Source organism: Desmodus rotundus, chromosome 4, assembly GCF_022682495.2.
Source record: "Desmodus rotundus isolate HL8 chromosome 4, HLdesRot8A.1, whole genome shotgun sequence".
In the NCBI taxonomy this organism is placed as follows: Eukaryota; Metazoa; Chordata; class Mammalia; order Chiroptera; family Phyllostomidae; genus Desmodus; species Desmodus rotundus.
This window is the reverse complement of record NC_071390.1, coordinates 30,626,950-30,640,580: the sequence shown is the minus strand read 5'-3', so window position 1 is coordinate 30,640,580 and position 13,631 is coordinate 30,626,950. Positions and strand designations below refer to the sequence as shown.

Genomic DNA, 13,631 nt, shown 5'->3' with positions numbered 1-13,631 from the left:
GAGAAAAACCCGGGCAGTGGTCAGGAAAACCACAGGTTCCTTTGGATCACTGAGTGGTTTGTCACGGATTTCCTCCAAAACTCCCCGCTGAGCGCAGCTCACAGCAGGTGTCATATAAACACCACTGAGGCCTCTGAAGAACAGAAGAAGAAGGTGGGAACCTAATGCTATGGCCAGATTTAGGGTACTTTCTGTTCCCCATTTTGAAGACCAAGGTTATCTGCTGCCCCACACCTCTGCCAAAGCAAAACAAAATACCAGTAAAACAAAAAGAATATAGAATACAGCCTACAGAACCAGAGAGTGATAAAGATGGGAGGGAAACACCCAATCGACTCTTTTACAGATGAAGGATCCTAGGCCCAGAGATGTGAAGCCACACAAGCACTTAGGGGCTGACACAGACCTAGCACTGAAGTCTCCTACCTTTTCTTCCCAGCCCCTGGGAATGAATCCCAAACCCTGCCCACTCTCTTCATATTCCAGGCCATAGCACCTTCCCCTGCACTACTCTCCATACATACTCACAGGGCACGTGGTTCTACTTGCTTTAACTGCTGTATGGACAGAGAAGCTTGGAGGTGGCAATGAGACAAAAAGAGGAGGCACGGTCTCTAAGCTTGCTTTTACTGAGTATCCCTGGATCTTTTAACAATGACTCACATTGCTAATTATATTAGTCAATTAACCACTTTTGAGAGAAATAATATCAATACGTGTTTTTCTTTATATGGGATCTGAAGTCAGTATGCAGGGTTTACTTTAGAAAAGAAAGAAAAGAAAACAACATCATATGATCACTGTGGAATGAAATACGAGGTTTGTCTGGAAAAAGTCCAGCCATTGTCAATATAACAAGAATGGTTTGCATAACATTGATGTAACCTGGCAGCCAAGGAGAGTGGACTGGAATGCAAATGTGTAAACAAGGACGACTTCCCTGGACTAGATAGTAAGGGCAGTAGATGCCATTGAGTGAGCATTTGTACCCTGTGGCTGGCACATTCAAAATGACCGCATCAAATTTTGCATGAAGCTTGAACATTCCTCCACAGAAACTATTCAGGTGATTCAGAAGGCCACGGCTATGGGCAACTGGTGATGGGCAGCTTCATCACAACAATGCACCCACTTATGAACTAGGTCTTGTGCAGAGATTTTTGATGAAACATCAAATCACCCAGGTGACTCAGCCCCCCTACATCCCAGCGCAGATTTAGCGCTCTGTAACTTCTGGCTTTTCCCAAAACTAAAATCACCTTTGAAAGGAAAGAGATTTCAGATCATCGATGAGATTAAGAAAAATACGACAGGGCCACTGATGGAGACTGGGAGAACTGTGTGAGGTCCCAAGGTGCCTGCTTTGAAGGGGACTGAGGAGTCACTGTCCTATGTACAATGTTTCTTGTATCTTCTTCAATAAATGCCTCTATTTTTCATAGGACATGACTAGAAGATATCTTCTGGACAGACCTTGTATATGTTTTATGTGTTTGAGCAGATATTACATATAGAAGCCCTCTCTATAGCTCACTATTCATTTTTGTAACATGCTTATAAAAGGGAAGCTTAATAGTGTGTATCTATAAATCATAAAAATCTTAAGAATTAGAAATTAAATTTCAAAAAGAGCAAGGGCCATTTTAAGCCTTATTAAAAAGCTTCAAGAGCCTTATTATAGTTAGAATTGATGGGAGAGGAAATAGATAAGTCAAATATGAAGAAAAAACAGATAATGATCATTAACACAAGGTTTTTAACTTTGCTTTGACTACTAATTTGGGAAGGAATTGAGACAAAGGCGGCCCTTCTGCTCATATAAAAATCTAATTAAAGAAAATTACCTCAATCTCAACCTTTATTTATTAAGGAAAGTTTCTAGAGAAAGAAAATGTTAAAGAGTAAGCAATATCTGGAGAGGATTAAATAAGAATCAGATCCTTATTCTGATATTTAACAATTTCAAGTAATCTTTCTAGAAATTCCTTAATCTAGTTGCTGATATAAAAACTGGACACAGAAAACAGCCTTACCCTTGTCCGAATGGTTCTTCTTCCCATGAGGAATTCGGTTGAGGCAAAGAATGTATCCATCTTCCGTCTCCACGAGGTGTTCCTCACTAGGAAACCCCCAGTGAGAGATAATCTCACTCTGTGGAGAAAACACATAATTATAGTGGAAGTTCTATGGACAGAATCTGACAAAATCTCCCATATTTACAGCAAAGGAGAAGACACAATGTCAATGACATTCTCCAGGCTTCACTTAAGAAATTGAAATTTTAGTAGCTGAGTCTAGTAGCACCCCATCGCCAGAGGAGGTCCTCCCGTGTTTTATCCCCGCCTTCTGCTCACAAGTGTTTAGTTAAACCTCCCTTTCCCCATCCCAGCTCGTTCTATACTAACCGCGACTCATTTTCCCATAGCCGTGGGCCTCTTTGTGTCCATCCTGGCTCCCAGGCACAAAGAAACACTCTCGTTCTTTTCTGAGCATGCCAGGTAATACTGTGATCTATCACAGTTCTTATTTTAAGAGGCCCCATCCTGGTCTTTAAGTAATCTCTATTTCCCTAGTACTTTGCACCTAAATGAGGTATTTCCAGACCTCATGGTTTATTTAGGATTAAAAACTTTGAAATATTTTAATTACTCAAGGGATTATTTTTGTTTCTTTGTTCTAACAAAATGTTTTTTTCAGATCTTTTCATTTTTGTATTGAACTGTGCTTCCTGGACATTGCTAATCACGATCTTTGCTCAATGTACTGGAAACCAGCACTCGGTAGTAATGTTCTTGCAAAGTTTTGACACTTTTTTATTTTTCTTTAAACAGATTTAGTGAGACTTAAGAATTAAACAAATCTATGCAAATATCATTTATTGCTAGGTAAGAAGTCCGAGGTTTTAACAGTAAGATGCAACCTGTGAAATACACACCACCTGTGAGGAGAGTCTAGCAAACTGAATCCAGGCTTCAGAGAACCTGAAAAGCGCTATGAGATATCAAGAGATCAGAGTGTGTGGCTCCATGTAACCCACATACGTGAATTTAAGAACATATTGAACACTTGTCACATGCATCTGAGAAGCAGGTGACTTTGAGAAACCTACCACATTCATATTTATTTCAGGATCCAAAGGTGTCATCTTCCCTCTGGGTGTCTGGGAATGCAGGGTCCCGAGGGCCAGACAGAGCACCAAACCCAAGAGCCACATTTTCATTCTGTATAAAACAAATCCATTGTTATTTGTCCCAATTTCGCTGCACATAATTACGTTGGTAGATTAATGTTCCCATAAAGAGTTCGGAACCAGGTTCAGGGCAAGTAAACCTTAGCTGAAAGGCAAATATGAAACAAATGACTCCAGCCACATCTGGAAGCAAAAAAAGGAAGAATTCTCTTTTTTAGAAGTCCCCCCCACACCAGCTGTCCCCAGTTAATACGTGACAGTTGGAGCCCAGCACACCGACTCACTGCTTCATCATGAGGTTAAATAAATTATTACTGGAGCAATAGCAGAAGGCTGGACTTACCGTAGAAGAAACCAGGCTGAGAAAAAGGAAGGTCCTCAAAAGTCCCAAGCCTGTTAACCTCCCACCTTTTTCTCTCTAATTGTGATTTCAACACTTTTAAGTTTGGCTAGTATTAGCTTTGGTCCCCACTACCTACTCACTTCCATTCTTGCTCCAAACTATTTGTGAGGATTCAAATTCGTCACCCAAAGGGAAAAAGTGAAATGAAAGAAAAGAGCCTGCCAGAGAAACAGAGGGAGAGAAGAACACCCCCCTCTCCTTCTGGGACCCTCCAACCACTAACAAAGAGCATCCAGTATCTGGCAGTGGCGGCACGGAATCACAGCATGGCCAAGAACTGGGGGTAGATGTTACAGGCACAGCAAAGCCACTCTCCCAAGGACACCCATATGGTTAGACACAAGGCTGGGACGACAGCCTGGGCCTCCTGCATTGTTTTAAGTAAATATAATCACTTAAAAGGTCCATGTGTGTATGTCCATACAAAGATTTGGACAAAAATGTTTATCACAGTCCAGCCGGTGCGGCTCAGAGCTCGATGCATCCTTCCATACACAGAAAGGCCGAAAGGCAACGGGTTTGATTCCTGATCAGGCACATACCTAGGTTGAGGGTTCAGTCCTGGCTGGGACGCATGCAGGAGGCAACCAATCGATGTTTCTCTCTCTCTCTCTCTGGAATCAATAAATATATATTTTAAATGTTTATAACAGGTTGTGTATAACAGCCCAAAGCTGGAAAAACCCAAATGCTCCAAATGAGTGAACTGATAAGCATATTATGGTATATACATACTACTAAGCAATACAAAGGAATGAATGTAATAACATGGATGAATCTCAAAATAATTATGGTGAGTGAGAGAAGCCAGACCCCCCCAAAAAAACCTACATATGATTCCACTTCTATAAAACTCTAGAAAATGCAACCTAATCGATTTTGATAGAAAGCTGATCAATGGCGGCCAGAGGAGAAAAGAAATGGGAGGAAGGAGTTACAAAGGACTATGCACGAGAAAGCTTTGGGGGTGGGAGTAGGGAGTGATGCACAGGTTTATTGTAGTGAATTTACTGATGGTTTCATGGCTGTGTACATATTTCAAAGCTTATAAAAGTGTACATTTAAAATATGTCTTGTTATTGAATGTCAATAATACAATACTGCTGTTTTTAAAAGACTATGCTTAAACTGAGTACAGGCATACCTCAGTGATAGGGAGGGTTTCGTTCCAGACCTTCCCAATACAGCGAGGATGGCAACAGAGCTTTATTTATTTATTCATCTGGAACCAAACCCAAAATATCTCCAAGGTATGCCTGTATTCCACAAATCTTAAAAAACTGGTTCTCAGGAAGATGCAAAAGTGAACTGACACCTTCACTGATGCAGTTCCCGCTGGTGCTGCACTTATTTCTCCAAGCGGTGGTGAACCCCAAACTTGTAGATGGGGGGACGTGATCTTGGGGTCTGTACTGGCAAAGCGAGCGCACTTGCATTTACGCAAAAGTTTGTATTTCTTTATGGCGGTTAGAAGGGCTGTACCATCCTGGGCTACCTTTTATTTTAAATATAACCTCTCAAAAATCCGCTATTACTAGGGATTAAGTCGATTGAAAAGGAAAAATGGCAGGTTATAAGCACAATTTAAAACAATAAGGCATCCGGCAGTAGCCGCTTTCCATTCAGCACCTGTCCTACAGCACCTGGCCCAGCTGTCCACAGGGGACTCTCTCCACGGTAACAGCCAACACGACTCCAGGACATATCGCCTAGCTAACGTTTCCTTCCCACACAACACTAACCAAGTTTCTCAACCTACTAGCCAAGTGATTACCGTAAGGACGAAGATCGACAGGTGTAAATGGAGGAAAAGCCCTTTCAGGCTGGATTCCAGGGGCTTTTCTGGGTTCCCTTAACCACTTTCACTCATTTCTTTCTGTATTGTAACAACCCAATTAAGTGTTTATCTGCCCTCATTTCACTCAAGCTCAAGGGCAGAGTGGGTGTCTCATTCTACTTTGACTTCCTAGGACCTATCCAAGTGCCACTCACATATTAGATGCACAGCACAGATTTTGCAGTATGGAACAGGAACCGCCCAACAGTTCAGTGGCTGAAGAAAAGCCCCAAAGCAGTTTGTCATATAGCTTAATAATAACAGCAGCAGCAGCAACAACAACAATAACAATATCGACTACCACTTAAGCTCTTGCTATGTGCCAGGTCCCACAGGCAGCGCTTAGGACCTACTATTTTAATTACTCCTCCATCACTCTATGCAGCACCCTTAAATACTTTTTCCAGGAAACTGCGGTTCAACCAAGTGAAGTACTGAACGCAAAGCGCCAACTGGTCAAATAGTTGGAATTCTCACCAGGACCAATGCCAAAGTTCACTCTCGACCAGGTCGAGAGCTCACTAGTTAGGAAGGCCGGGCGTGCTGCCTGAAGGAGCTAACGGGAGTAGAGGCCGAAGAGGAAGGAGGGGAGCAGGGAATCAAGAATCCTAGCGGTCACCGCAGTCGAAAGGCTCTGGGCAGCTTCACGGAGCGGCGACCGCTCCGGTCTGGGAATCGGAGGGCACCCGGGGAGAAGCGGACAACTTCGGAGAGCTTCCGACTCCTGGGTCACTGGGATGTGGCTGGGCCACCCGCAAGGTGCTCGAGCAGGGTGCCTAGGGCGAAGCACAGAGTGTGTCGCGGGCCTGCCTACACCCCCCTCGGAGCCCGCAGAGCTGGACCCGAACTGCCGCACTGCACTTGGCGGAGCAGCTGGGGCAGGCACTCACCTGGAGCCGCCCTCCCCGGACGCTGTCCAAAGCCGCAGTGCCGGCTCGCAGGGGCTGGGACTCCTAGAGTGGCCCTGGAGAGGGCGGAGACAATTCGACCCCGGGGAGGGCGTCCGCACCCCGCTCAGCCTACAAGCGCCGCCAATCAGAATGGCCGGCCGCCGGGACGTGCAGCAACAACTCCACCCTGGGCTGAAAGTGGCGGTTCCCGAGGCGGCCCTGGGCCCCGCGGAGCATGCGCCTTGGGCGGCCCCGAGAGGTCCAGCAGCCTGGGCGCCCCTCCCAGCCCGCGGCAGATCGCCGCTCCAACGCCGGGCAGCTAACCGCTGGTCTCTTGGCTCTGCACCTAGAGCTCCTCCAGCAGGGCCGACACCCTCTGCTTCAAATTACGTATATGCCAAGCATTATTGAGACACTAGGGATATAGCAGCCAACAAAACAAGATTCCTGTCCTCCTGCTTACATTCTAATGAGAAGAAGCATACCATGAATAAATAACTGTATGATACAAACTAGCAGAAAGCACTATGAAGAACAACAAAAAGGAGTAAAGGGGTAATGAGGGAGGATGCAATGTTGCATGTAAGGTAATCAGAAAAGGACTGATGAAGTGACATCTAAACACAAACAGAAAGGTGATTGACAGCCATATTGATACAGAGAAAAAAAATTCTGAAAAATAGCACGTGCAAAGGCCCCGAGGCAGTAATATTCCTAGTTGGTTCTGGCAAGAGCAATGAAGTGTCACTGGAACAGAATGTACATGCTGAGAGTGGTAGAAAATGAAGTCCTAGAAGTAGTTGGCTACTTTGAGGGTCTATGGTAAAGACTATGCTCTGTTTGTTATTTGTTTGTTTATTTATTTATTTTTCTACTCTCCATCCATTATTGTATTATTTTTCCATTACCAGTTATCCCCCCATATCCTCTTCCATCAACCACCCTTCTGCTTTTTCTTCTGAACAAGATGAGAAGCCGGTGGAAGTTTTTCAATAGAAAGGCAACACAATCTGGTTTCCAGTTTAGAAAGATCACTAACTGCTACAGCAAACTATGGAATCAGGGAGACCGGTTAGAAGGCCACTGCAATAATCAAGTGAGGGTTAATGATGGCTTGGACCAGGGTGGTGAGAGCAGTAGATATGGAGAAAAATACTCCACTCTAGGTGTGTTCAAAAGGTCGGGCCAACAGGATTGGCTGGTGGTTGGATACAGGTATGAGAGGGAAAGCGGTGTCAAGGGCGGCGCTAATGGGTTTGGTAAAATGGGGTTGCCATTTTACTAAACACTCTTGCCTGTTAGAGAACCTTAACGCCTCTTCCAGAACTCTATCGGCTAAAGCCCCATCAGGAAACAGAACCATTCCAGGTATCCCAAACAGGGGAAACTGTTACGGAGGTAGTGGAATTGCTGGGAAGCCCATCAGAGTTTAGGTAGGCCCCATAGAGATTAGCAACAACAGGAAGGGCTGAGAGGCACTGCTGGGGGGAAGATAATGCCAACAGAGACCACAGGTTATAATGTTGAGTAGCAGCCTCTGCCAGAGACACTGGCCAAGGATAAAAGATGGGAGTTAAAAATACCAAAAATACCTGTGGTTTTTCCTTCCTCTGTACTCCAATCTCCCACAAGTCCTTCCTGTGGGTCAAATGCAGCCTGAAGCGGGCTGACAAAGGAGCCTAAGAAATGCAGCCTGCAGGGGTGAGACCCCTCCATAATGCAAAGTAGAGCAGAGGAAGGACGGGGAATGAATCTGGAGACAAAATGGCAAAGATCAGCACTAGGATAAATATATATAGGCCTAGTGTTCAAAGCCAAATTCCAGTCTACAGATATAATTTGGGAATTATCAGCTTAGAGACAGTATTTAAGGCATGAGGCCTGATGAGACCTCCTGTGCAGTAAGCAATAATACCAAAGAAGGCAGATAGAGATTCAGAAGATAAAAAACCTGAGAAGACAGTGAGGTTGGAGGAGAACTGAGAGTATTACACTTGACACCAAGTTAAGAGGGAAAAAAAACTTGAGAAAGGGAAAATGATTAGTTTGAGCCAGTAACGATGATGGCTTGAGTGAGGTAAACACTGAGAAATGAGCGTCAGATTAGCAACATTTCTGAATGTGAGATGTTGGGCGAAGCCCTTCACACAGTGTCAATCCTCAGAACTACCTCTGCAACCTCCTTTCACAGGAGAGACTTAGAAAGGTTAAATTTATTGCCCCAAATCAAAGGTGTAATATAAAGGTACAAAGGTAAAAAAATGATTCAACCCGAAATGCAAGTGAGGCAAATTAAATCCAGTGTGTCATCTACAAATGAATGAATGAATGAACGAACAAACAAAAATGCAACCAAGGAGTTTCTTCACCCAGGTAAGGGAGGATTTCCCCTTTTCCTGCTTTGAGCCATTGTAATCCACAATGACTGGTGGGCGATGCATAATTTTGTTATAAAGAGAAAGCTTTACAGAAGACAGGGGTACAAGGTGTTTTGTACAGATGTGTATGAGAGAAAGAGAGAGAGTTTGGGAAGGGCGCTTTATACGCCAGACCAGTGGATTGGAGACTGAAACAACAGTACCAGTAACAGTTCTGCTTCCAGCCCAGATGAAGGGACAATGACCAGATTTACTCTCCTGCCTTAAACAACTAGGGGTAAAAACATTAGGTATAAAACATTGGGAAACAGAAAGGAGAGCCATCCCTGAGCAAAGGAAAACAAATGAATGAAATGAGCCCTGCAATTTCCCAAAATAACAGAAAGGAGAGAATTTCCAGGCTATAGTTGAGTGAGAAGGGAACCTAGGCAAAATCCAGTGGTTTCTCTGAATGAAGAAGACACATGAGAATTCAGGAAGGCTAAGACAGTAGTGTTTTCAGGGCAGAGTACGGAGTGGAGACTGGTGCAGAGAGGAGGGAGGGGAGAAGAGGAGGAGGAAGGGAGAGGGAGGGGGAGAGAGGGAGAGGAGCATGAGCCTGCGTGATCTGGAGGTCTTCAAAGGGTTCCCTTCAAGTCTTGGGCTGAGTACCAATTCCTTGTTGCATGTGAAGAAACTACAGAAGATCAGGAAAAGAACCACCTAAAAGAAACAAACGGGAACCCCTGCCCCAAGTTCACACAGGATTGGGAATAGTTTTCAGGTTCCATCTGGCCAGAATGGGAAAATCTTGTACTATAAAGGCACTAGATAAGAGTCAAAAGGATATCCCCGCGATGCTGGGACAAAATTAGTCCTGGAGTAAGGATATTTAAATAGAAGAGTCCCGAAACAGACCTTCAAATTATTTTTTATCAGGGTGCCAAGACAATTCTGTGGTGAAAGAATAATATTTTAATATCGGTTGCTGGGAAAATTGGATAGCCTTACCTCACATCTTATACATAGTTAACTCAAAATGGACCATAGACATACATTTGAGATTTAAAACTACAGAATTTGGGGGCCGGGGGAGGGGGCAGGGAGAGAAAAGCACAGGCTTGCCAATGATTTTTAAAATGCAGTATAGAAAAGACAACCCACGAAAGGAAAAAAAATCAACAAATTGGATTTTTTTTCAAATTAAAAACTTTTGTTCTTCGAAAGACACTTTATAACCACAGTGAGATGTCACTTCATATCCACTGGGATGACTGTAATCAAAGACATATAATAGCAAGTGCTGGGAAAGATGTGGAGAAACCGGGACCCCACGTACAGCTAGTGGAAACGTGAAACGGCACAGGCGCTTCGGAAAACAATCTGCAGTTCCTCCGGAGGCGAAACAGAGTGGCCATATGGCTCAGCAATTTTCCTCCTGTGGATCTACCCAAGGGTACTGAGAATTTATGTCCGCGTAAAAATTTGCCCATGAATGTCCATAAAGCGTTGGTCATAATAGCCAAAGGGTAGAGACATGTCCACCAACTGAGGAATGGATAAATAAAACGTGATGTATCCATACAATGGAATATTATTGCATAATTTGCAGTACTGATACATACTGCAACATGGATGAAGCTTGCAAACATGCTAAGTGAAAAAAAGCCAGTCACAAAAACACAAAACAAAACACTCCATTTACATGAAATGTCCAGAATAGGCCAATTTATAGAAACAGAAAGTAGATCAGTGGTTGCCTAGGGACGGTGGCGGGGGATGGGAAGAATGCGGGTTGATGGCTGCAGGGTGTGGGGTTCCTTCTTTCAGGTAGGAAAGTCTTCTAAAAACAATGGTGGTGAAGGCTATACAGCTCTGAATAGACTGAAAGTCATTTAATTACACACTGTAAATGGGTGAATTGTATGGCATGGGAATTATATCTCAATAAAGCAGCTTTTAAAAACTTTATAAAAAGGATAAGCTGTTCTCCTTACAATTTAACAAGAAGACTAAAAGCCCAATCAAAAATGGGTGAAAGAGTGAACACATCACCCTAGTGGATATACAGATGGCAAATAAACACGTGAACATACACTCGCATTATTAGTCACCAAGGAAATGCGAATTAGAGCCACAATAAGATACCACTATTCTACCCATGAGAATGGCTAAAATTAAAAAGTGTTGAAAAGCATGCAAAGTAACTAGAAATCTCACACATTAGTAATGGGAATGTAAAGTGGTACAGCCACTTTAGAAAACAATTTGAAAGGTAATAAATATGTCTCCTATATGACTAGCTATTCTACTCCTATCTGGAAATGAAAATTTCCCAACAGAAATAAAAATTACTTGTACACAAATGATCTTTGTAGTTTTATTTGTAACAAGCAAAAACTGGAGGCCACACATATGCCCATCAACAGGTAAATGGGTAAACAAGTTGTGATATATTCATACAATGGAATATTACTCAGCAATAAAAAATAACAAACTATCTTTTAATCCTCACTTGAGGGTATGTTTATTGATTTTAGGGAGAAGAGGAAGGGAGTGAGAGAGACACACACACGTGTCAGTGTAAGAGAGAAACATCAATCAGTTGCCTCCGGTATGCGCCCTGATCAGGTATAGAACCCACAACCTAAGTATGAGTCCTGACCAGGAATCAAACCCACAATCTTTCTGTGTATGAGACAATTCTCCAGCCAGTGGAGCCACCTGGCCTGGCCAGGGCAAAAATAACGAACTATTGGCACACACAGCAACATGTATGACTCAAAATAATTATGCTGAGACAAATAAAACAGACAAAAAATCTATACTGTATTATCTCACTTAGAGAAAATTCTAGAAAATCTAAGTCAACCCATGTTGACAGAAGAAAGATTAGTGGTTGCTTGGAGAGATCATTTTGGGGGGGAAGGAGTGGCAGGAGAAGGACAGATCACAAAGTAACATGAAGAAAGTTTTGGAGGGCGTAAATATGTTCACTATCTTAATTGTGGTGTGAGTACTGAAACGGAGCCCAATTTCTTCTTTAACCCCACAGACCTGGTCATCTTGCATGTGACAAGCTTGTTTAGAAGCACTGGTTTAGGAATGCATCTTTTCTTGGAAAGTTTAATTTCCTAATCCAATTTCTCCCTTTCTCCAACCCATCCTCCTACATTGAGGCACTCACCATGGGTTTGCCACTTCTAAACTCTCAAACTATCACAAAAAGTCATTAAGCTTTTTACATCCAGGAATCATGGTTTCAATTTAAGATGTACCAAAATAGTCTCACAATTTTATTGTTATTGGTTATATCATAGGTATTGAACTTTATCTACAAATATTCCATTTTGTGAAAAACTATCCCAAAGCTCTTGGTGGATTGCTAGCAAATAATTAGAGATAACAAGTTCCTTATGTTTGGATCTTTGGTTGGTTTCAAGTTCAGGAAAACAACTTGTTCTCTGAGATTCTTTCTGTTTACCATGGCAGAAACGACCCCTGTCTTCTAACTCTGCCAAACATATCATGCAAAGGCAATAAACAAATATACACAGAAAGTTATGATTAACTACAGTTGCTTGAGAAGCATAGATTAGTTTAAAGAAGTGCTAACAGCATGTGAAACCAGTAAACATACTACATGAACCAAGAGCTACAGAAAGAATACTCTTGTTCTTAAGGACTTGTATTACTTTATTTTTCTTTTACATTTTAAATAATGTTCATTGAATTAATGGAATATCTGTGGAGCACTTGTTATGTGCAAGGGATAGGTTTTAACATGACAGGCTTCGTAAGTCTTCTTCCTGACCTGCTTCTTTTGGTTGATATTTGTGTCTCGGAGCCACTGATAGCAAGACATCTTCAGGTAATGCTAACGGGCACCCTGCCCCCAACTTCAAAGCCACAGCTGTTATGCCAGATGGTCAGTTCAAAGGTATCAGCCTCTCTGACTACAGAGGAAAATATGTGGTGTTCTTCTTTTGCCCTCTTGCCTTTACCTTTGTGTGCCCCACGGAGATGGTTGCTTTCAGTGATAGGGCGGAAGAATTGAAGAAACTCAACTGCCAAGTGATTGGCGCTTCCGTGGATTCTCACTTCTGTCACCTGGCATGGACCAACACACCCAGGAAACAAGGAGGACTGGGGCCCGTGAACATCCCCTTGGTGTCAGAACCCAAGCAAGCCATTGCTCAGGACTATGGGGTCTTAAAGGCTGATGAAGGCATCCCATTCTGGTGCCCTTTCATCATTGATGAAAACGGTATCCTTCGCCAGATCACCGTAAATGACCTTCCTGATGGCCACGCTGTGGATGAGACTCTGAGACTAGTTCAGGCTTTCCAGTTCACTGACAAATACGGGGAAGTGTGCCCAGCTGGCTGGAAACCTGGCAGTGATACCACCAAGCCTGGTGTCCAGAAAAGCAAAGAATATTTCTCCAAGCAGAAGTGAGCACAGGGCCCTTATAGGGTCGTGGCGGTAGTGGACAGCCTTGGGAACGAAACCTCTCTTTTCCTATCGTCGTGCTTAAAACGCAAGATCGCAGATTTCGGCCAGATGTGGGACAGGACGGGCCTTTCCGCAGGGTTTGGGGAGGCCAGCCTTTCCTTTTCTGGAGGAAATGGCCTGAACTTATGGAGCAGGCCAACTGATGTGTATAGTAGTGGGGCATCACCTTTTATTTTGTGTAGTTTCTATTAAACGTGAACTGAGAAAATAAATAAAGAAGCATTGTGAGAGAGAGGAGACTCATAGATGTTGCCTGTGAGTCTAAGTAAATCTAGCAGGCTGCTCCTACAGCTCCCTGAAGGTCTGTCCATCAGAAGGCAAGAACTTGGCCCTGACTGGTGTGGATCGGTTGGTTGGGCGTCATCCTGCAAAGCAGAAGGTCTCGGGGTTGCAGGGTTTGGTCCCTGGCTGGGGCAGGTGTGATCAATGTTTCTCTCCC

At 43.4% G+C, this 13,631-nt stretch overlaps 1 protein-coding gene and 1 pseudogene across 3 annotated transcripts in view; one reads left to right on the top strand and one right to left on the bottom strand.

Annotated features, from left to right (window-relative positions):
- The window catches only part of LIPA (lipase A, lysosomal acid type), a 30,664-nt gene extending 24,190 nt beyond the window's left edge, over positions 1 to 6,474 (bottom strand). The window contains exons 1-5 of one of the 3 annotated variants that reach the window (XM_053923155.2): positions 6,321 to 6,461; positions 6,050 to 6,206; positions 4,136 to 4,207; positions 3,110 to 3,221; positions 2,034 to 2,151 (exon numbers count right to left, since the gene is read on the bottom strand). In XM_053923155.2, coding sequence (XP_053779130.1) covers positions 2,034 to 2,151; positions 3,110 to 3,220 — 229 coding nt within the window. In that variant the 5' untranslated portion in view covers position 3,221; positions 4,136 to 4,207; positions 6,050 to 6,206; positions 6,321 to 6,461. Of the gene's footprint in view, positions 1 to 2,033; positions 2,152 to 3,109; positions 3,222 to 4,135; positions 4,208 to 5,907; positions 6,029 to 6,049; positions 6,207 to 6,320 lie in introns of those variants that run through there. The other 2 variants (XM_024563471.4, XM_053923156.2) reach the window with 2 other exon arrangements.
- LOC112307361 (peroxiredoxin-1 pseudogene) lies at positions 6,168 to 13,135 on the top strand (annotated as a pseudogene).
- The last annotated feature ends 496 nt before the right edge of the window (positions 13,136 to 13,631 follow it).